Source organism: Protobothrops mucrosquamatus, unplaced genomic scaffold, assembly GCF_001527695.2.
Source record: "Protobothrops mucrosquamatus isolate PMUCROS unplaced genomic scaffold, P.Mucros_1.0 scaffold87, whole genome shotgun sequence".
Taxonomy (NCBI): domain Eukaryota; kingdom Metazoa; phylum Chordata; class Lepidosauria; order Squamata; family Viperidae; genus Protobothrops; species Protobothrops mucrosquamatus.
Window position 1 is genome coordinate 157,470 of NW_015386463.1, and position 24,097 is coordinate 181,566.

The following is a 24,097-nucleotide window of genomic DNA, read 5'->3' on the forward strand; positions in this document are numbered from 1 at the left end:
TGGATACTTGGTGGTCAGCTGATAGCCACCTGCGAAGCTTCCTTATTCTCCATGTAAGTGATTTTTAAAAAATCATTTTGCTATAAACATGTACAATCAGAAAAGCATAAAGGAACTCCAGGTAGTCCTCAACGTATGACCACAGTTGAGCCCAAAATTTACACTTGTGAAGCATTTGTTAAGTGAATTTTGCCCCATTTTACAACCTTTCTTGCCACAGCTGTTAAATGAATCGCTGCAGTTATTAAGTTAGTAACATGGTTGTGAAGTGAATCTGGCTTCCCTACTGACTTTGTTTGTCAGAAGGTTGCAAAAGGTGATCAATAACTCCGGGATGCTGCACCTGTCATAAATATGAGAGTTGTTAAGCATCTGAATTTTGATCATATGATCATGGGCAGGGGTAGGCAACCTTGGCTCTTTTATGACTCGTGGACTTCAACTCCCAGAAATTCTGGGTGTTGAAGTCCACGAGTCATAAAAGAGCCAAGGTTGCCTACCCCTGATGGGGAATGCTGCAACAGTCGTAAGTGTGAAAAATGATCATGTCATTTTTTTTTCAGTGATGTTGTAACTTTGATCACTAAATGAATTTATGTTGGAAAGATCTCACTTAGAAAGAACAAAGTTGCTCTCCATTTTTTGCATAGTTCTCTGTGGACAAATTGTCTATTTAGGCAGCAAGAATAGAAGACAAGCTCTGAAGATTATTTCAGTTTGGATAATGTCTAGATATTTATCCGTCTGTATAGGAAACATGCATTCAACCCTAATTTCTTTTTCAAGACTAGGAAGGAAACAGGTCCAGCATGTTTTAATGGATAGAACAAGTGTGCTGTAGGTTGATGTCCTGAATCGGGAAACAAAATTACATTGGTTGAGTCCAAACATTCTTGCAGCCAAATATTTTCAAATATGATAAAAGTGTCTATTTTCAAGTAGGTAGCAAGATGGAAACATCAGATAATAAGAACCTTACTGTGGTTAATCCAGGAGATTTCTTAGTAGCTAATTATTGAGCCACCTGCAATGTGCTATCTAGCTGGGAAAGCCCCAAAGGGCAGAGCAGGAATTTCCTCATGTGTGCTGGATATCAACAGATCTGGCATTTGGAGAATGTCCATGACTAGCAATTAAAGTTACTAGCCTTGGTGTCAAAGGATGAAGCAGATGGGTAAGCATGGTGCTTATCTAATTCACTGCTTCCTTTTCACAGTGGGCTTTTTCCTTCTTAGGCTGGACTGCATTAGTGCTCTATTTCATGTGAAGAAACATTTTCTTCAAAACATCAAGGTAAGGTACATTTTAGTTGGTTTTATGGAACTCCGAGGCAGTAGGCAATACAAAAATTGCTTACATGAATAATAAACTGAAATCAGGACTTATACATTATCAACACTAGAGTCAAATAGGGCCAGAGAGTAATAATGCCTGAATTAATGATAGAGATTGTTTTTTTATTTTTTCCAAAGGAAATGTTTCCTGACCTGCTAGTTATCTCATGTAATCATTGCATCTACCAGGTTATACTGTGATCCATCCAGTCATATCATGTATATCCCTCCGTGAGTAAAATGTTGGGACCATAATATGGGACAACCCAGTGCCATGGAGTTAGGACTAGAGTGCAATTAAAGTAAATAATTTACTAATACCCAGCCCCCATATGGAGATTCCCATGCACACATGGTAAGCCATGCTCTATTTTTTGTAATTGTCCCACGTGGCTTTAAAAAACATACTTTTTACATTGCCTCTAAAAACTCTGCAAGAAAAATAGAGCTTGAGGATTGTGTTTAATTCTTTATGGTCAGGCTTAGAAAGCAAAGCACTTGTCTGTTTCACATCCCATCTCTTCCACAACCTACATGAAAACATTCAGCACAACTCACATGCATTGTTGGTGCAATATAAATTTGGAGTCTCCACGCTTCTGGAGGCCATGTGGATAGTGCCAAAACCATCACAATAATCCTCATATTACTTAGTTTAGCCAAGGGAAAATATGGTTTTAATAATATCAATGAAGAAAACACTAAAAAGGTACAAAGTATTAGAGAGAAGAGAACAGCCCCCCCCCCCAAAAAAAAAATGCCTCCAGGGAGATGTACAAGTGAGAAATGGGTTCTCAGTCTGCTTGCTATATTCAGGTGTATATTTGCTTCAGCCATATCATCCTATATCTTAGTCTAAGGGCACTTCAGATGTGGTTATAATAGTCCTAATCAGCAGAGCCAATGATAAGGAATGTTGGAATTTCAATTTAGCAACTAGTTGAGATCCATCATAGTGATCTATTTACAAACAGTCCTCATTTAGTGACCATTCACAATTACGCTGGTGATGAAAAAGTAACTTTATGGCCAGTCCTCACATTTACAACCTTCATAGGTCTGTAAAGCATAGACCTGAAAACTAAAGGAAAAAGTTGAGCATATGTGCAGTTTCGCTTAATGACCAAGTCGCCAGTTCCAATTGCGGTTGCTAAAGGAGGATTGTCTTGTGTATATCATTGAATTATATTTTCCCTACAAGTAACATTAATTCTGATTCCTACGTATGACGATTGGAATTTGATAGCCATGGGAATTAGTATTTCAGAAACGAAGCACTAATGTTTCTATCAAATTATAAACCTGTTTCTTGCAAATAACTCAGTGATGCAATACATCCTCGAAGCAAAATAGAGATTTATTAATTTCCATCCCAAGTTTCTCTGTCCTTTAGTTGATAGTAAATAGTTTGCTGTTCTCTGAACTAGCTTCTTGATGGAAAAGCCTTGAATTTCAAGCGTAGGAAAACATGGAAGGTCAATAAATAATGAAAATACTACTAATTTGTAGAATGGTCACTGTCAGTCACAATTCTCAGAATAACCAATGGTAGGAAAAGGGAAATTTAAATGGATTTCTACAGTGTAGACCAGTGGTTCTCAACCTTTTTAATGCCGCGACCCCAACCAGTCGTAAGTTGAGGACTAATCCGATCGTAAGTTGAGGACTAATCCGATCATAAGTCGAGGACTAAACCGGTTGTAAGTCGAGGACTAAACCGGTCGTAAGTCGAGGACTACCCAACCGGTCGTAAGTCGAGGACTTTACCTGCCCGGGAGCGCCGTGCATGTGTGGTTCCGCCCCCTGCGCCGGCCGAGGCGTAGCTGGCAAGCGGCAGAGACGGAGCAGGCCGACCACCAGCTGGCCCAGCCCAAGGGAGGTAAGGCACCCACTGGAAAAGGGGAAAAAAATGGCGGACAAAAAAAATGGCGGGCAGCCTTGCTTGGCGACCCCCATGAAATGGTTGATTGACCCCAAATGGGGTCCCGACCCACAGGTTGAGAACCACTGGTGTAGACTTTCAGGTTAGCTGAGAATTGTGACATGTGGCTTCCTTTTCCTTTTTTGAAGTCCTACCCTTAGTCTTAGGAAGAAACAAATGTAAGGACTTGCTTCATTAGAATGATCAGAAAATGATTGGCATTTCCTATGTGTAGGATACTACTGGGGCATTCTCAGCAATTGACCTCTCTCACTTTATAAATTATTTGGTATTTCTGCCATGCTACAGAAAAAAAGCTGATGCTCATATTTTCTTTCCTTCCTGTGTTATGGGTTTTAACCACAGGAATCACTGCTGAATGACACACGACACTCCTTTTCCTGTGCATTTTCCATTCTGCAGTCTACGGTGCCCGTTGTGTGAACAGGAAAATAGGTTGAGATTCTCTCCCAGGGAGGTCACACATCATCCAGGAATACTTTACCATAGAAATTCGGCCAAATCCAGTTTGACACTCTCTCTTAGGTAAACATTAAATGCACCTAATGTGGGCATCAATAGTACCATGACCGGTTTCCTATAATGAAGATTTATTCCTCTTCAAGTCAAATTTTTTTAAATATATGGCAGGGGAAAATAATCTATAAGAAAAATGCTAAGGATTAGAGACTTCCGTTTTGCTTCTCCAGCAATTATCCCATCTTCACACAAGGCACTTTAAGCCTTATAAGCATCACATATTCATCATAAGAAAGAAATCAAATCCATTCTTATACTATCCAACCGTTTTCCTTCAGCTCCTAACTCACATGACTTAGACGAGGTCGCGAAAAATCGTTTCACAGATCATTTGGATCAGGGAGCAACTTGCAACATTGAGTCTTGCTACTCTGTCTGGTTTTCAAATAACGGGAACATAACACAAATAGAAAAACACACATTCACAAACCGAGGGAAAGCTGCTTATTTCCCAAGATGGTATTGAAATTCCTCACCACGTTGCTTGTGCTCTTATCACACCATACAACTATTGCCTAGATTGTTTTTCTTCCCTGCCAAAGGAAACCCCAAATAACATACGATATGAGCACCCCAAGACCAGGCTCCTTGTGTTGGAAATGGAACACCACTTTATAATCACATGACCAACAAAAAGACAGGCTAAAGTTGCGATGTGTGTTTTGTCAATGAGGCACCATAAATATATGTAGCCCCACGTGTCATCTTCAAAGCTTACTAACCACCTCATGTTTGATCACAGATGCTGCCAACACACCCACGTACGTACAACTGGGTACAATGTGCTTTGGTGGAAAAGATGGCATTCATTTCTCCCAATCATTTCGTCTTTCAAAGAAGCTCACTTTAAATATCCTAATCAGCGTTTATCTTTAAACATATTCTCCAAGTGCTAGGAATGCACTTTCCGGTGCCTGCAAGACAGTGCCAGATGTACTAAAAAACAGAGAATTATGATCCATTATAATTGGCTGGGGTTTGAACCAAGAATAAGCAAACGTACCCTCAGAAGAAGCAACTTACTGATGATGCACTCAACAAGTTCAAAGCCTACAAAAGAAGGCAATTAGGCAACACATGACGCAAGTGGCTCAAATGAAGACAGCTGCCATATTACTGAAGACTAAATGAAAATAACAAATTTCTCTTATAGATGGCGGTCATGTGTACCGCATGCATTTGGACATCCTTAAACAAAACCGTCCCAAAGCATGGACCTCAGGGCCTTCTGCTTTTGCTGCCATTATTCTTTCCCGCTCCCTTGTGTTTACACCCCAAGGCGATGAAAGCCAAGGAGCGCCCACGTGGGAGACCTCACGTGAGAATTTGAAAAAAAGACGTCATCAATCCACGACAGCCACCAAGCCCGCCCGTCCATGCCCAGGTGGAGTTTATGGAATCCAGAGGTCCCAAAGAAGCTGAGCCAGGCCTAGCATTCAAAAGTCTATTCTAGGGAAAGGAAAACATGAAGTTGGCTCCCGGTCTAGAATTTCATAAGAATTCGAACCCAGTATTGCCACGCTCGATATGAGAAAAAGTTAAAGGGAGGATTATCATGCAATCATAAATAGGGTTGCCAGGTCTGCTTCCCAAAAATAGCAGACAAGCCGGGGGGGGGGCGGTTAAGTAGTAAAAGAAGTAGACTGTACAGCTTTAGATTACGTACCATTTCATCATAAAGCTTTTGAATAAAAAAAATGTCCACTATTTTGTGGAAAAAAATAGTGAACATAATGCGAAAAAAGCGGACTGTCCACTCAAATAGTGGACACCTGGCAACCCTAATCATAAAATATAGGAGAAAAACCCTATTAACTTCACCCACGCAGCCCCTTTCCCCGGCTGACCCTCCTCCAACACCCTTTATAGATTTGAGATGAAGACTTCTGAAGGGAACAGCTCCTCTACTGGCGCCATCTACTCAGTGTAAGCCATCACTACAGAACAGGGGAGGACAGGAAAGATTCCGGGAGGGTGTCATCCACTCCAACACCCTCAGCTCCTCCATCCATCCATCCTCGGCGTTTTGACGTGTCATTTGCAGTTAACACCCCTGTGCCCAAATGCATGCAGCCCTGCACCAGAGCGGGCTCCAGGAGGAGAGAAGGCTGGGCAGGGCGCGGGCAGGCAGGCAGGCAGGCAGGCAGGCAAGAGCGGCGCTAAGGCAACCGCGGCATTTTAAGGCGAGTTCAACTGAGGACAACCGACATACTTGAAGGAGGGGGAGGGAAAGCCAGCGGCTGCCGCGGGAAAAGAGCTCACGCCCGGCTCCCCTTCCTAGTACTAATCCTCGCCTTTTGCAAACAGGTCCGACTCGCGGGCCGTCCCCGCCCGCCGGCGCCCATCCACCCCACCCCGCCCCCCCACCCCACCCCACCCCCCCGCGGGCGAGAGTGCCGCGGCTCACCTGTGTGCACTCGGTAGTGGGCTTTGAGGTGGGAGGACTTGCCGTACACTTTGCCACAGCCGCTGTAGGGGCACTTGTGTCTCTTTTCGGCGGCCAGCTTCCCTTTGGCCGGCCCTCCGCCGTGCAGGAGCGCCAAGGCGCCGGCCCCGCGGGCAGCCTCCTGGCCCTCGGCCGGGCTGTGGGAAGGGCTGGAGCCCGATTCGGTGGTCACGTCGCTGTCGGAGCCGATGTCCTCGTCGGGGCTCTCCACGCTGTCGCTGCAGATGGAAGAAGGGGCGGGGAGGGGTCTGTATTTGTTCAAGTCCAGCAAGCTCTTGGCGATGGTCACCAACGTGCAATAATCCTTCCAGGCGTCGCGGGGGTCGTTCATTTCCTTGGTCACGACGGCGGCAGCGGCGGCGGCGGCTTCCTCCTCCTCGGGCATCTTCAGGACCTCGTCGGCTTCGCAGGTCACGTCCGGCTGGGCCACGGAGCGGTTGGAAATGGAGACCAAGCACTGGGCAGCCACGAAGTCCATGTAGGCCACCGCGGACATCTTGCAGGCGACCGTCGGTCCCCGAGGTAATAATAATTTAAGAGGGGGAGGGGCAGGGCGAGGGCCCCGGAGCAAAACTTCCTCCGCGCTGCCTGCCTGGGGCCGCCGCCGCCCTCTCGCCCTCCGAGGGCCGGCTGGGTAGGTGTGTCGAGCGCCGGGCGGCTGGTCGCCTTCCTTCAGGCTGAGGATCGCGGCTGGAGGTGGGGCGGGGTGGGGTGCCGGTTGCAGCCGGGAGGGATCCACTGCCGGGGGGCTCGGCGTTTACATAACCACGACCGTCTGGGATTCCCAGCCAGGAGAAGCACCGTCCAGCCTACCTCTTGACCTCGGCCGTCGTCGTTTCCCGCGCCCCCTCTCCGCAGAACTCCGGATCGGCGAGGCGTCGCGCGTGGGTCGTGCGCTCCCGGACGTCCCCGCTTCAGAGGCTAGGCTGTGATAAGGCTCCCTTCTTCGGAAAACAGGGTCACGAGTGGTGGTTTCAAGTAATCCAAGTAGCACCAGCAGGGAGTTTTTCCCTGTTCCTCTCCTTCTCCTCCTCCGCCTCCTCCTCCTCCTCTTCCCCACCCCGCGGGGGGACGGAAAGCAGAAGAAAATCGGAAGGAGCTCGGGAAGAGCTCAGCAGTCCTCGCACCCGAGCCGCCGCCGCCGCCGCTGCGTTTGCTTCTCCGCCCCCGCTTCGCGAGGCTTTCCAGCGCATTCACACACTCCTCAGAAGGCGCGGTGCTGAAACAGCAGCCCGAGCGTGAGGACTCTACGCAGCAGCAGCAGCAGCAGCGACTGAGGCTGGGTCTGCCCACTGCCTGACTCACTCCCCCCTCGCCTACGGCTCCTCAATGTTCCAGCACAGCCCTGCTCAGGACCGATTTCGCAGAAGCCCATCACGCAAAAGGTTCTTCCAGCGAGTCCCCCCCCCCTCCGCCCCTGTACCCCCAATTGGTCAGCCGGGAGAGTGATTCAACTCTGTTTACCTTCTCCTCCTTCCACTCAGAAGGTCCCTTTTTGCATGAGGGGGTGTGTCTACAGACGGGGACCTCGGCCAATCCGAAGCTCTCCTCCCGGTGCCTCGTGCTACTCTCGACGCCTTGTTAAGCCCCCACTTAAAAGGGCAACGAAGGGAAAGGCGGGAGAGTTTCTCCCGGCGACACAGAGGCTGGGAAGCGCGGAGGAGAGCGCCTGCCGCCTCCGAACGGCTCTTCAGGCGGGGCCTCGGATGTCCGGCGTGCGGGGACCCATCAGCCTCAACTCCAGCTCGCATCTTTTGACTCCGGGACAAATTGCCGCGCGTTCAGCTAGGCAGGACTCTCAAGTTTGGTTTTCCGGCAGAAATCGGGTTAACTGCTTCACCGAAAGCCCTTATAGTCCCAGCAACCAGCTAACCAATCAAAAGTGCTTTGGCTGATGTCACTAACATTGGCTCCGCCAATGAAAAATACATTCCAAGCAGTCCTCACTTGTAAACTTAGGTCTGGGCATTAGTTGGGAAGAAGTGTTTTGAAAGTAAAATATAAACTTTTGTATAACTTTAGGAAGGGAGGGGGGGAGGGATTGTGTAATTGCAGTACTATCCCTATGTTTAGTTCACACACCCATTTGACAAGTATAGAGTCTGAATAATCAAGTCGCTGATTCAAAACAAAAAGAGTCTAAGAATGGCAATCATCCTTCTAATGTTGTGGAATGATCAGTGTGGGAATAAATACAGGCTGTCCTTATGACCACAATTGAACCCAAAATTTCCGTTACTAAGCAATACAATTTTTAAGTGAGTTTTGCCCCATTTTACAACATCAACTTTCTTCCCACTGTTTTAAGCGAATCACTGCAGTTATCAAGTTAGTATCATGGTTGTTAAGTGGATTTGGCCTCACCATTGATTTTGCTTGTCGGATGGCCACAAAAGGGATCACCCTGGGACACTGTAATCATTATAAATACATACCAGTTGCCAAGCATCCTAATTTTGATCACATGTCCATATGGGGCTGTTGCAACAGTCATATAATAAATGATCATAATTCACTTTTTTCAGTGTCATTGTAACTTTGAATGGTCATATGCCTTGCCTTGAGAAAGCTGCCCCACTAAAATAATAATGCAAAAGGTAGAGCAAAAATTTAGAAGTTGGGAGGAAAACAGCTAACCAAAAAGAGAAATGTTACAATTGTTTCTCTTGTTAGTATGAATAAGTGAACAGTTCAGGCCATTGATGAAGTTTCTTGTTATTTTTAAATCACTCAATCATTTCTAATTCTTTGCTACCCATCATAGATCTCTGAGATTATCTTTCAGTAAATGCTTCCTCAATTATCATCAACTCAGTGATAATATTTAATTATCTTGTTTCAATTGCCTTTGATACTTACAAGCTACAGAGTCTTCTTTCATTATATATCTAAAATGTTTAAACTTCAACTTCATTACTAGTCCTTTGAGGAGCAAATTGTGAGAACTAGATTACTGTATTGGTTAAGGTACCAGGCACCTGGAGATTGTAAATTTTAGTCCCATTTTAGGTATGAAGCCATTTGGGTGACCGTGAGCCAGCTCCTCTCTCATAGCCCTAGGAAAGAGGCAATGGTGAACCACTTCTGAAAATCTTGCCAGGAAAAGCATAGGACTAGTTGCCAGGAGTCAAAAACTGACTCAAAGGCACACACACAGAGACACCCCTATTGAATTATTTGTTCCTTTTATAGCCCAAGGTATTCTCCACAATTTCTCCAGCACAGCAATTCAGAAGCATACATTCTTCTTTTTGATAGCCCACCTGTCACAGCCATATGTTGCAACTGAAAAAACCATGGTCTTGACAATACATACCATGTTTGGCAGTTTGATGTATCTGCGATTCAGTATTTTGTATTGACTGGTCAAAGTCATTCTCTCTTGTACCAGATGTTTCTTTATCTCATGTCTATAGTCATCATCCTGGTGAATTTTTGAGAGTAGAAAGGAACAGTCTACAACAACTTCATTTTCTTTCCTGCCTGTTTGCGTTGGGATGTATTGCTTGTTGACATATTCTTAGTTTTTTTATTTTATTGAGCAGGCTGTTTTTGCACCCTCTTCTTTCTTCTCAAACAACAGATTCCATAAATCTTGCTTGTGCCCAGCCATTAAAATGCTATCATTAACATATTTGAGATTATTGACATTTTTCTGGCAGCGTAATGCCAACTTTTCTTTATTCTACTCCAGCATTTCTCCTAATATATTCTGCATATAAGTTAAATAAGTAAGTTGTCAACATCCAGTCTTGACACAGACTTTCTTCTGAACTATTCGGTATTTAATTGTTGCTTCCTAGTTATTCTTCAAATTCTTCAGTATGCAAATAAGGTGACCAAGAATGTGCCCCTGTTTTTGAGGGTTATCCATGGTTTGTTGTGGCCTACACAACCAAAAGCTTTTGTATGATCAACAAAATAACAATTGACATCTTCCAATAGAAGATAATATATATAGCTCAGGGTTGAACTGTAGAGTCTTTGGTGAGCTTGGTTGTTTGATTGCAGAAGCATCACAACTGAATAGTAACATCATCATCAGTGCTAGTGAGTGTGGGATTTGCTCTGTTTATATACAGCAGCTTTCTCTGCCAGTGTAATTTGCCCTGCTAAGTTAATACCAGACAAGCAAAAAAACAATATTAATCAAGGAAATACCCCCCCCCCAACATTGGTGGGGCCAAACTCCACAATTGACTTATTTTTGGAGCTTCCTTTCTTTTTCCATTTTCCACTACTAATTAGCAAAGTTAATTTGAGTGCCTTTTCTATATCCAGTTCCTTCATCTGGAGGTTTTTGTTTGATGTCTGGATTACAAAATCTTGACCACTATTTTATCAAATTGTGAGATTAATTCAATTGTTGGTCATTTGAACAATCTTTAGCACCAACTTTTTGGTACATTTAAATGAGTATATTTGGTATATTTAACCCAAGTAATGCAATAATGTACTCTAATGGAAGGTATTATATTATTACATATGGCAGATATTTGAAAAAGTCACTGGAGAAAGTCATGGGTGCATCCCGTCTTGTTGACACTTCCTATAACATATAACAACATATAAGTCTATAATAACACCCATCATTCCCAATTAGCACAGCCAACTATCTGACAGAGCCATAAGACAGACATGTAATCTCTGGAGTGCCAGAGACAGATGTTTCTAAATTCCTCCTATTTTCTAGTACAGACGGTGCAAAAAGCCAAGTTGACTGAGAGGTAATGGATGTTTGGTTTCATGGCAATGGCATGAAGACCCCTGGAAGGGTCTTCCAAAACGCCTAGAGAGGTCTGTTTAACCTTCCCTGATAGTTCTTCCACTCTCAGAAATAATCTTTTCTGTTGAAAGAGAGAGACAAAGCCTTTCACCTGTCAAGTGGGTATGTTGTCTCAGCTGCTGCTCCTGCCATATGAAAGGACCATGTTGTTTTTACTAATTTGTTTTATGCGTTATTTATGTTTGTCTGTCTGTTAAATCTTGAGTGTTTTTAACCACCTTGGAAAGAATAAGAAATTAAATAAGAAATAAATAAGAAAGGAAAGGAAAGGAAAGGTACTTTGGTTCATAATAAACTAAGAGAAAGATCTCCACTTTGAACTATCCAAGTTTTTTCAGCTTCAATCTGAAGCAACTTGCCTGGCTAACCCAGCCAAAGGTATCTTAAGCTAGGTTTAAGCTGGATTATTTCTGTTCTGCAGTTGCATTGTATAGAAGGGAAAAGAAATAAAATTATACCACGATTCATTGCTGATTACAGTTTGTCCCCAAGTGAACAAATGAGTGAAAAGCAGTGCACTTGTATCTGCGTGTTTTGCCTATTAGGGAAAATGCAACTTGGCCTTCCTTGGCCGTTAATTGCTTGAATTCAGTCCAGCCATGAAAACAAATATAAGCTGGCAGTGGGCAATTCCTTTTTGTACTTTAGACTTCATTATAGTATATTTTTATGAGATAACAATTTCCCTTGAATTAGAATAGTGATCTCATGCTATAAAAGCTTGGGATGTTTTTTTTTAAAGTAAAGATAGTTTCAGATATATAAATACTTTAGACACATGTGATTCTAATTTACAACATATTTAATGATTCCCGCAAGGTTATGTTAAATATGCTAACCTAGGAACCAGAATAACATACTTTTAAGAGCTGTAAAGGAGTTCAGGAAGCCTGTTTTATTCATTGTTAATGTTTCCTAGACTACAGTACTGGCCTAATCATTCCTTGTCTGTCCCATTCTTTAATTCTTTAGCTATTATTTCTATTTTTTAATGTTTATCAAATGTACAGGTTATCCTCGACTTACAACAGTTCATTTAGTGGCCATTCAAATTTACAGTGGCACTAAAAAAAAGTGACTTATGACCCTCACAGCATTCCCCGCGGTCACATGATCAAAATCCAGATTCTTGGCAACTGACTCATATTTAAGACAGTTGCACTGTCCTGGGGGTCACGTGATCACATTTTGCAACCTTCTGACAAGCATAGTCAATGGGGAAGCAGGATTCACTAAACAGCTTAAACAACTGCCGTGATTCACTTAACAACTGTGGCAAGAAAGGTCATAAAATGAGGCAAAATTCACTTAACTATCTCGCTTAGCAACATAAATTTTGGGCTCAATTGCGGTTGTAAGTTGATAATTACCTGTAAAGACCTCTGTCTGAATACAAGATTGGCAATTGTGTTTCTTCTAGTAATTGTTTGGAATTTTGTGTGAGTCATGAAACCATGATATATAAATATTTGTTCAACTAGCCACAGTTGAACCATTCTGGACATTCACAGAATGGTTATAGGGTAGCATGAGTGACAAAAAGATGAGGATCAGTATTGCAAATCAGCATTTTATATAACATTTCAGAAGCATACAGTTTATATGTTAACTTTGGCAACCACCAACAGTATCTGAGATCTCATATATCCATTTGTATAACAGTTAAAAACTGTGTTCCTCAATATGCATTATTCATTGTATCCTTCTATGTTCCTCAATAACCATTGTTTCTCTTTCTTTATAGATAAGAGTTAATAATTAATTGAAACCTTCCCACATTAATTCCATTGGGATGTTCCATATTCAAAGTTTTGTCTTGTGCTTTACCTTCCTATAGACATGTCTTATATTGCACCTTCCCATGTGTTTATATCTTGGAATTACGTGAGTAGGCAGCATACAAACGTGGACAAACAAATAACTATAACCTTGTATAATTTATTAGAAAGTTTTAAAGCTTTATTTTAAGTCCAAATCCTAAAGTTGTCACAAGCTAGTGTGCAAACAGTAAAAGATGAATAATAATAATAAGTGCAGTACTCCTATCTATCTTCCATCTATCATCCTTCCGAAATCTGATGGTCTATCTTGATATCCCCTCAATAACTTCAAACACTTCTGTACCCTTAATAGAAATCTATGGAAGTTCCATGCTTGTCTTCAAGCTCCCTGACACACGTGTGTGCATACACACACATATGCGCGTGCGCACGCACACACACACACACACACGCACATGGACAAAGAGAAGTATTGTGGTTTAATTTAGTAGGATAAAGAACCAAGGGTCCTAGTAAGGAGACAAAAAGGAAACATCCATATGATAAATATAATTATTTATATAAAAATAATTTAATTATTGAGTTTATTGTTACATCTGGACCATACTGCAGTATAACACATCATCTTTCCAGTTTTAGAGCATGAAGATCTTTCAGAAATACTGTAGAATTGAAGCCGTTATTGATTAATATGCACATATTAATATGCACATATTTATTTTAAAAGAAATCTCACTTACTTCCCCTTATGTGTGCATATTATAATGATCTACACACCTATCTGGAAGTGAGGTCCACTGAATTCTCTGGAAATTTCTGAATAGATAAAATTATTCTGGAAGATTATGGCCTGATAACCACTTATCTGTAAGTTCAGATATGACATGCACTGATATTTTTTTTCTTTCAGAGCATTTTTAGACTCTATTAAGACTTACAAATCTTATAAGCAGTTTCATGATCTGCTTATATAGATATTTTATACATTTGCATATGCCTTAAATATGTTTCTCATATTGTTAATGAAGTTGGCATGCAAAATGCTTAGCAGTGGTTTTCCTGGTCATTTTTAGAGCAACTTTTTAAAGCTGATGAAACTGGCCTGTTATTTTAAGGTAAGATGTTATTAGGAAAGTGAATGAAATAATATTTAGACAGTTGATCAGTTTTGTGGCCTAGCTCTTAACCAGGACCATTTCCTGACTCCCGATTTACGACATTATCCAACCATTGCTGTGCCTATATAACAAAAAATAAAGACAGCTTTGAAATACCTGAGCGATATTATGGGACTCTACAAAAAGGGAAGAGATAGCTCAATGAAGTAAGAAACAACCACAGAAGGGTCCCTGTTACAGCTGTTCCAAATTTCATTTTCCTTTTATCTATGTAGTCTGGTCATTTTCCCTCCAGATGTAAGCTGATATTTGACTAGGCAAAACTATGGCAAAACTAAAAAGTTTAGGGTTTGGGAAAGGCTGAGATAATGCCTGATTTACATGCCTGATGATCTATTTTATTACAAGATAAAACTAGGATACTAAAAGTTTTAACTATGTATTTAATTATTATATGAAGTGCACAAACTGGTCTATTTGTTTCTGTTTAATAATACATGTACCCAGAATGTCCAAAGCTGGTCTCCCAAGACACTCCTGAGATAGACTGTTTGTTTAAAAAGACTAATCTGATCTATTTACAGGAACAAAAGCTACCTATGGAAAGGCAGAACAAACCATTCTCTACTCTGTTTGCCTAGTTACTGCTTCCTCTATGAAGGGAGGCCTCCAACCCAAAGGTTATGAGGGTAAAAGATGGGCAAGGTCTGTTGCATAACTATCAGAAGAACATTCCAAAACAATTGGGTGGGTGGGGAAGAACAGAATACCCCCTCCAGGAGAAGATAAAGAGGGAATTGATATTAATGTTAATGGTGAGGCAAAGCAGATAAGAAAGCTACATTTTCAGGATTGAGTAGGCTTCCTGTAAATGCATTTGTTTTTTTGTTTTGTTTTTTTTAAAGATACCCTACCCTCCAAAATTTGCAAAACAACAGAACAGTTGAAGTTGTCCTCTGCCTTGCAGGGAGATCAATTCTCTCTTTTGGAAGAGAAGCAAGGAAGGCAGCTTTGTGCTTTGTGACTGGGTTTATAATCTTCCCAGCTAACACCCAGCATTCCTGGTGTGTCCCCCCAACCTAACTTTGTTTACAGAAGTTTTTACAGCCAATTCTGACTATTCAATGCAGAGCGAACGTTGGTGGGGCCACACCAATAGACTGCACTGCAGGCTGCAGATGTACGTGCATCCCAGCCACATGCTGTTCAGGCAAAAGTACAGACGTCGCCCTTTTAAAGCTGTTCTGCAGGCGGCAGAAGGGAGGAGGAGAAGGCGAAGGAGTGGAGTTCATCTGAGGACACAGTCCCAGTTCTCAGAAATCCCTTCGCTGCTGGAACATCGAGCTCCCTTTACTGCAGTTGAACAAACTGCCCTAGATTGGGGGCTGGTGAGCCCGCCCCCAGCTTGTGCATGAAGCTCAGGGCGTCCATACCCACGTGAGCTGCACTGAAATTAGCACCTCCACCTCCGAGACAGACAGAAACAGATAGAAGAGGGAGCTGGATGGGGAGGAAAGAGGAGAGCAGCCCAGTGACAGCTAAGGGAGCTGCGTGACATCTGGCCTAAGGCCACGCTACTTTCCTCCAGTGGAAATGCTGGGTCGCGTTCTCCCCTTTTCGGCTCCAGGGCTGAAGGCGGCTCTTTCATACACCCTGGCGCCGGCGTTTGTACTTTTCAGTGGCAAATCCGCGCGACCAGCCTGCGAAATTGGCGCGAGGTAAACCGGACGCCCGCCACCTTTACACCGCGCCCTTCCCGCTCTCGCTGCGAGGGCAGCTTCTATGAAATGCAAATGTTTGGGAAGCGGCTGGTGCAGCAAGGTATTTTGAGGTAGCCGACTCCACCCTTTTACACGCACGCACACACACCCTTGCGGTGGCGGTGGTGGAAGACTTTCGGTCACTCCAAGCGCGCGGGCTCAATAAACTAAGGAAGCGAATCCAAACCCATGCCTATTTATAAAAAGAAGGATTAGGCCCCGGAGGAATTAACCCCAGGGGTTCTTCTGTTTTTTAAAAAAACCCGCCCCCTGCATCGCCCTCCATTGTGGCACGCGTGTACGCAAACGACACATTTGCAATTATCTGTATACCGTGGAGCTTCCCTCCCCCCGAGCTCTGATTCAGATGGGTGCATTTCCTGAAGAGGGTGTGTGGTGTGGTGTAGTGTGTGTGTGTGTTCCATCTCCTCCCCCGCCCCCTCTCCTTTTCTCGCCTTTCCTCCCCCCTCCCCTCCCCTTCTCGCTCTGTAAAAGCCTCTCCGTCCTTTCTCCGTCCGGCCACGTCCCGGGTGGTTGCCTCTGTTAAGTCTCCCCTTTTCCTTTCTGGAGGTGATCTAAAGCGCGCCCCATCAAACCTGCTCGTGCACGCACCCTCCCACGCCCACTGGCCCCTTTCCAAAGGGGACCTCCAGGATCCGAGTCCGGGCGTGCTCGGGGACCCTTGCTCTATAGCAAAGCGCTGTGGGGGCTCGTCGGGTGGGGTGACTTTGGTGACCAGAGATTGTTGAGCAGCGCCCAGAATGAAACGTGTCTGTGGAGAAACGCGGGTTCTGGGAAGAAACAGGTTGTTCTGGCAAACGATAATCTTCGCCTCAGCCTTTGAGGGCCACGCCCCCTCCTCGCATTATTTTAGATCTCCCCCTGCGCGGCGTGACATCAACGATCTCGACCCCCGCCCCGTTGCTCCTACTTGTCCCCTCCATTCCTCCCCCTCTCCTCTGCCCGCGCTTCCTCCCCCGGCGTTTCGCTTCCATTCTGGCCGCCCACCACTTCCCTTGCCGCCTGTCACACCCCTCCTTTCCGCCCCTCCGCTCCCGCCTCGCAGCCGCGGCGGCGGCAGTCGCCTCCTTCCTCTCCTTAGCTCCGGCCCCTCCCGCCGCCTCTCTCCGTCTCCTCCCCGTTTCACCTCAAATAACCCCCCGTTCCCTCCTCGCCGCCCTCCCTCCCTCCGCCTCGCAGCCTCCCGCATGCCTCCATGTTGTACACACGGAAAGAGCGCGCTCGCCGCCTCGGCTTTGCCCGCAGCCTGCCGCACCCCTCGAGCCCACGGCCCCCGCGCGCGGGGGGGGGTTTGTCAGGAGAGGGAGCGCCCAAGGCTTACGGAGGCCAGGACGCCCCCCTCCTCCTCCTCCGCCGCCGCCTCCCCCCCCGCATTTTCCAGTTCACTTTGCGCGGCGTTTCTCCCCGGCCGCCGCCCCTCCGGAGCAACCGTGCGCCTGGCACTGGCGGGGGGCACCACATTCAGTCCCCGCCTCAAGGGCAAGCGCGGGCGAGGGGGGCAACCTCCCTCTGCCCTCCACCCCCCCCCAGGCCGGATGCAAAAAGCGCCTTCCGAAAGCAGAGCGAGCCAGCGGGAGAGAGGGGGGGGAGAGGCGAGGGGCGCCGCAGCTGTTGCTTCCCCCCCCCCACCCCCTGGAAGCCGCGGCTGGCATTGCCGGCGCTTCGCTGTTTACTTTCGCTCTTCCCTCGCTGGGCAGCCCCGAGCGCCAAACACGCGCAGCCGGCGGTCATGAGATTTCCCTAGAAAGGGTGTCGCCGCGGTTGTGGACTTTTTTTTTTTTTACGTGGGAAGGGTTACGCCAGAGCTGGGTGAAATCCAGCGCGCGCGGCGGGCGGGGGTGGGGGGTGGGTGGGGAAGGAGAGCGAGCGAGCGAGCGAGACTTTGTGATGGTTTCGGATTACACGGCCCCGCTTTTGTGGGAATTTCTTCAGTCGCACGCAGGGCTCCCGCCGCTTTTGCTCGGCTCCGCGCTGGCTCGCGCGCGCCAGCCAGCCAGCGGGGGCGCCTGACGAAAACAGGTCCCTTCCCCTCGAGCTCCCCGGCTGGGGGGGACCCTCCTCTCCCCCCCCTTCCTAGCAGGGAAGGGCCGTGGGCATCGCGTGGCGGCTGCCGGACGCCCCTTCTCGGGAAGGAGGAATGTCTCTTCGTTCCAGCACATCAAAGCTGCATAGAACATGAGGAATCTACCTCGGCCACGTAGCGAACATTCCGCAGAACAGGCTGTGCAGCAGCAGCAACAGCAGCAGCCGCGTCCCTTATCTTCTGACATTTCCCCCAAAAGATGCAGCCGAGCGCGCTGCTCCCACCGGCCTCCCCGCGGGGGCACCGACGGAGGCTGCTCTTCTAGGGGGGGGGGGCGATAGTGAGCCGTGAGCCAAGATCGCCTTCCAGCCAGAATCCCTTACCTCGGGGGATCTTGTTTTGTTTACCCACTCGAGGACTGGAGGGAATTCGTTCAGTTTGTTTTTTAGTTTCACCAGCCATAGGCTGAGAGATCAGAAAGATGGGATTACTTCGGATCTAAAGTAACTTTTTTTTTAAAAAAAGGAGGACGTTGTAAACAAAGTACTCGAAATACTTTCTCGATTCTAGTCTAGTCAGTTTGAAATGGTAACTTAAAAAGGGGAAGGCTTGCTAGATTGTCATAATTTGTTCAGATTTCCCAGCATCAGGTTTGCATTACTTCACCTCTCCATTGCTTCTTAAGGACTATCTTAGTTTGTTTGTTTGATTGATTGATAGCCTGTACTTCCTCTAGGACAGTGGTGGCGAACCTATGGTACGGGTGCCAGAGGCAGCGCTCAGAGCCCTCTCTGTTGGCATGTGCGCCGTCGCCCCAGTCCTAGGCCTTCAGCTGGGTTTTATAAAACCTTTTCGCTTTAGGCCTCTGCTGCCGTGTGCAAAAAAAAAAGGTTCAGTCAATTTCAACTTCTCACGGGGGGGGGGGGGGGGGAAAGATCTTGCAATGTTGGAATTGATTGATTGAACTTTTTAGTCCCACCCAGTCTGCCATTACCACTGCAGCCATGCCCACCCAATGGGCCACACCCACTCATTTGGCCACACCCAGCCAATGGGCCACACCCACCTGGCACCCGATGATGCATAAGTGGGTTTTGGGTTGTAGTTTGGGCACTCGGTCTCTAAAAGGTTTGCCATCACTGCTCTAGGAGTTCAAGATGATGTGCAGAGTTCTCCCATTTCAGTTTCCACCATAATCAGAATCCCCAGAGACAGATTTGCGCTAAATTAGCCAGAAACTGAATTTCTAGAGCTGAGGGTGGGTTTGAGACGGGCTCAGTCTATTCCAGCCCCTTAACCATAACACCACAATGGCTTTACAGGTAATCCATACTGAGTGACTATCTCATTTAGTGACAGTTACAATGGTGCTAAAAAAAGACCCCTTAGCAACAGTCTTTTGCAGCATTTCTGCCATTATTTTCACTCGCTTGCCTATCTTGTACCAAGATGTCCTCAAAGAAAAACAGTCCAAGTTCAGCAAAAGGAAGCAGACAAAAAGGCAAGAAGCAAGAAGCGAACAAAAAGGAAAGTAAAATCATAAAAACAATTGAGGTCACGTGATTTTCACTTAGTGACCACTTTGCTTAATGACTTGCTGGTCTCAGTTGTGGTCACTACACAAGGACTACCTCTACTTGCTTCACAAAGAAATACATTTGGGACATGCTGGTTCTGAGCCCGGTACCTGATGCCACCAGATGAACAATACTGTATTATATAATGGTGAGATATCCTTGCTTAGTTTGGATGTAGAAAATCTCAGCTCTGCTTTGGAGCTCCTTGAGGTTTTTTTGGCAAGTTACTTAAAGTAACTCTATCCATGCGTAGGCCAATGACAGAGCATTTTCTAAAGTCATGCAGTGTTCATTGGTCGAATATATTAGTGCAACAGTCCCCATCCTTTCTGGCATCAAGGACCTTTTTCAGAAGAAAATGGTCTTCTATAGACGGGACTGGTTGTGGTTTCATGCGCAATCTAGATCTCACGCATCTAGGCCCGGGGGTTGGGGACCCTTGTATTAGAGCAGGGGTGTCAAACTCAATTTCACTGAGGGCCGCATCAGCATTGCGGTTGCCCTGGGGGGGGCAGGTGGGTGTGGCCAGAGTGGGTGCAGCCTACTGGGTGGGCGTGGATGGAGTGGGTGTGGCCTACTGGGTGGGCGTGGTCAGTTCTACATCATTCGCGTCAAGGGTGCCTATGGGGGGCCTGGGCAGGAGTGGGACAGATCTGAGGGTCTCTGGCAGAAGGAGGTGGGACCGGGGCAAGTGCCAAGGCATGGTCCACTGGGGCAACTGCCAAGATGGCCACCACAAAATTGTACATTGGCTCCCGGCTGGCCTGGGCCAGGGCCAAGGCAGCGGGGGCTGTTCCCTCACTGTTTCCAGGATGGCTTCATGGGCCACATGAAACCACTTCACGGGCCGCATCCGGCCACCGGGCCTTGTGTTTGACATGTCTGTATTAGAGGATCTGAGAACAGGCTCTATATAAAGTTAGCGATGGGGAATGCTGAACAATGTCACAAGTTCCACTGTAGTGGTTGAAGTGATAACTATGGATTGCCAGTGTATGACCCAATGATACCCTTTTGAAGAAAAAGAAGATCCACATGTGCCAAAAATAAATAGTATCCATCAGAGGATAATCTAGAATAGAATTCACCAAACCAGTGTTGGGTTTGGAATTCCCAGCTGACAGTACCTGAGAATTATGGAAAGTCTCCTCTCAGTGTGTATGGAGGGCACCAAGAGCATACTGTATTACCCTACTTAATTTTAGAAGAGATTTTGCAAGTGGGGTTGCGGACACATATTCATTACTCATGTCTTATGCTGTGTTTTCTTTAGATGCCCTCCAGGTGTCTGGGAAATTCGCCAGCTACTGTAAGGATTCTGAGAATTCTGGGACACAAATTTAGAGGGGTACCGGGTTGGGTGGGAGGGAGGGAAGTATGATAAAAGTAATTTCATTGCATTTAGAAGCATCTACAATGACTTGGGATGGGGGGAGATTCTGGGCAATTGGGATGATGGGTACAATTGCATGAATAAATCTCCCCCCTTTGAACATATAATACATCAACATATACATGTAGAAAGGGGTGGGGCTTTGACCCCATGTAAGCTCAAGCAGCTTGGACACCCGCCCCATTGTGGATATCTCTAAGTGCATTTGTGAAGTTTCTCAGTTGCAAACATACAGCCTAAATTCCTCATACTGAAAGGGAAAGCAGAACTTCTGACTAGTGATGCCAAATAAAAATGACCCTTTCTTCACTAAACAGTTCAATAACAAATAGGACTGAAATGCTAAGGGTGAAAATGTTGGCAAGTGAAAATGTTCCTTAACTGACATTTTACCCATAAACATCGATTCCTCATTCCTTCATCCGCAATTGAAGACAACTATATTGTTACACATCTTGCAAACAAAATTTCTCTATCTGGACAAAATGGGAAACTATAGTTAATTAGAGAGGTTGGTTTATTTTTTTTACTTTAATCATGCAAAGAAAAAAAAACCAAAGGAACTACAGGCAGTCCTCGGCTTACAACCAAACTGAACCCAAAATTTCCGTTTCTGAGCAAGGCAGCTGTTAAATGATTTTTGTCCCATTTTACGATCTTTTTGCCACAGCTGTTAGGTGAATCCCTGCAGTTGTTAAGGGAATTGTGTGGTAGTTAGGCAAATCTGGCTTCCCCCACTGATTTTGCTTGTCAGGAGCTGACTGGGAAGGTTACAGATGTTGATCACATGACCCCGAGACAGTGCAACTGTCACAGATGCATGCCAGTTGCCAAGTGCTCCAATTTTGATCATGTGACCATGGGGATGGCTGCAGCGGTTGCCAGTGTGAAAAGTCACTTTTGGCAGTGTCGCTGTAACATCGAACAGTCACTAAACGAATGGTTGTAAGTTGAGGAAAGCCTGTGTATGCTATTCATACCTGTGTTTCAGAGAACCATCAGGAAGATACGCTTCTCATAAAATGAGATAAAATATTGACTTGACACATCTGGATTTTATACTTGATGGTTTTGTAGCATCTTTCTCTCTTAGAACATTGTTATTAATTAGCTCTACTTTCTGGAGAACTGGCACAAAATCCAATGAGACGTGCAGTCTGTCGTGGCCTCTTAAGCAATCAACAGCAAAATGGCAAAGCGTCATTTGCCCTCCCGTGTTTACTTGGAATTCAGAACCTCACTTATTGTGGAACAGTCTTAATTAATTCAACATTGTGCATCCTTTTTAAAAATACTAAGAAATAACAGTCAAAACCCTAGTGTTGGCATTTTTGTTGCAAATATCATGGAAACAAGACAGAAAATACAGTAAATTGAATTAAAATACAGTAAATTGAATTAAAAACTTCTCAGTATTTGAGAAAAGTCGTCATGAATTTGACAGATAACTGCAGATAAACGAGTTCTTCTAGAATTCTTCCTTGTGCAGCTATTATTAGTGGCTTGCAAATTTTGAATTAGCCATTTTTATTGATAATGGCAATACCTCCTATGTCCCTCTGTCCTGAATAGTCCACAGCAAAAATATAAAGCCTGTACAAAAACAAAAGGCTTGATGGAATAGACCAGGGGTAGGCAACCTTGGCTCTTTTATGACTCGTGGACTTCAACTCCCAGAATTCCTGAGCCAGCATATCAGGAATTCTGTGAGTTGAAGTCCACGAGTCATAAAAGAGCCAAGGTTGCCTACCCCTGGAACAGACCAACTCATTTTTGCTTCTACTAGTGGCCAACCTCATTGTTCAGACTCTTTTTTTTTTGCACGTATGGGATATTGTTTATCATAGATTTTTCTTTCTCTGACAGAACCATTCTGGTTCTCCCATGAAACAATTTAAAACAGATGCTGCAATTTACCATAATTTGGTTTTCTGATTTCTGATTCCACCCTGCAATAATCTGGATGGCCACTAGACAGCAGCATCTATATAAATGTTTCATAGTACTGTTGCACACGGCTTCTTGCTGTGATAGAAAAAGTGACCTCATGTATTAAATCAATAGTCCTGTGGTGAAATATTAAGGGGAAAAATATATTGGACATCAATTGCTGTTCTTACATTGTCACATGGTGGAGCTGCATGGACTGCAGGACAGGATGTCCCCATGTGCACTTTAAGCACCCACTGTGGGAACAGTGTGATTTGTGCAAACACAATTTCTTCCCATCTCTGGGATGAGAAGAAAGTATAGCAAAACAACTGGGTGGATGAGGTTAGCCCTAGGAAGATCGTAAATAGAGCCTTGAAGGCAGGCTCCTCTCATATGTCCTTTATATCAGGGGTCTCCAACCTTGGCAACTTTAAGACTTGTGGACTTCAACTCCCAGAATTCCTCAGCCAGCCAAGCTGGCTGAGGAATTCTGGGAGTTGAAGTCCACAAGTCTTAAAGTTGCCAAGGTTGGGGACCTCCGCTTTATAGAGCATTCAGAAATGATGTGGTTTCCACAGTTTTATAGTTAACATTTGATTTGATGTGCCTTATCGTTGAAGAAAACGTGGACCAACATTTCAAAATAAAAGTTGTGCCAAGTATGAACAATATGTTTTGAGATAATAACTTTGGACAGGTATTGTCCTGGGCCTTCTTCAAAGTAGCAAAGCCTGACTTTTTAGGGATGTGTTTCTGGTGAGAAAGCCACAGGGCATTCAGCTTAATTTTGGAACCTGCATTTTAATTTTGCATCATGAGCTTTGCTTTATAAATATGCTGGGTTAGACCCAAAGATGCTAGAGATGCACACTACTCATAGTCTTCCTTTTCAAGACCTTTGAAAGTTTATGTTAAATAATCACTCAAAAAAACTCCCATCAGGATTCAGGTTTGTTGCAGAATAAAATACGTAGCTTCATTCACATTTATTTAGGTGTTACCCCTGCAAGATCATTGCACATTAGTGATACGCCATCTGCGTCAGGGCAAATATTGGGAGTGGGTAAGTGCTGCCCCAGGGAAAAAAATGTATTAGTTTGAAGAGTACCAAGTTTTTTTTATTAGAAATAATTTTAAAATAAAGAAAACATGAGCAAGACTCTTAATCATTGCACTTGTGGATTCTGGATGGACTTTGTTGCTTTGGGTTTTAGGTAGTGGTTATGATTGCCCTGCTTAGTGACTGTTCAAACTATGTTGGCACTCCAAAAGTAGCTTTATGATTGATTGTCTCAAATTTACAACATTGCAGCATCCCGCAGCCATATGCAAGCTTCACAGCCAACCTCTGAAAAGTGAAGTCAGTGGTAAAGTTGATAATAAGCCATAGTCACAGTTGCATGTTGTAGCGCTTAATGGACCCTGGAGTGATTTGCTTAATAACTGCAGTGGAACTGACATCATA

At 44.9% G+C, this 24,097-nt stretch overlaps 1 protein-coding gene across 1 annotated transcript in view; it reads right to left on the minus strand.

The window, feature by feature from the left end:
- Positions 1–6,737, minus strand: part of KLF9 (Kruppel like factor 9) — a 29,633-nt gene extending 22,896 nt beyond the window's left edge. The window contains exon 1 of the mRNA XM_015812479.1: positions 6,203–6,737. Within this exon, the coding sequence (XP_015667965.1) occupies positions 6,203–6,737 (535 nt within the window). The remainder of the gene's footprint in view (positions 1–6,202) is intronic.
- Between the last annotated feature and the right edge of the window lie 17,360 nt (positions 6,738–24,097).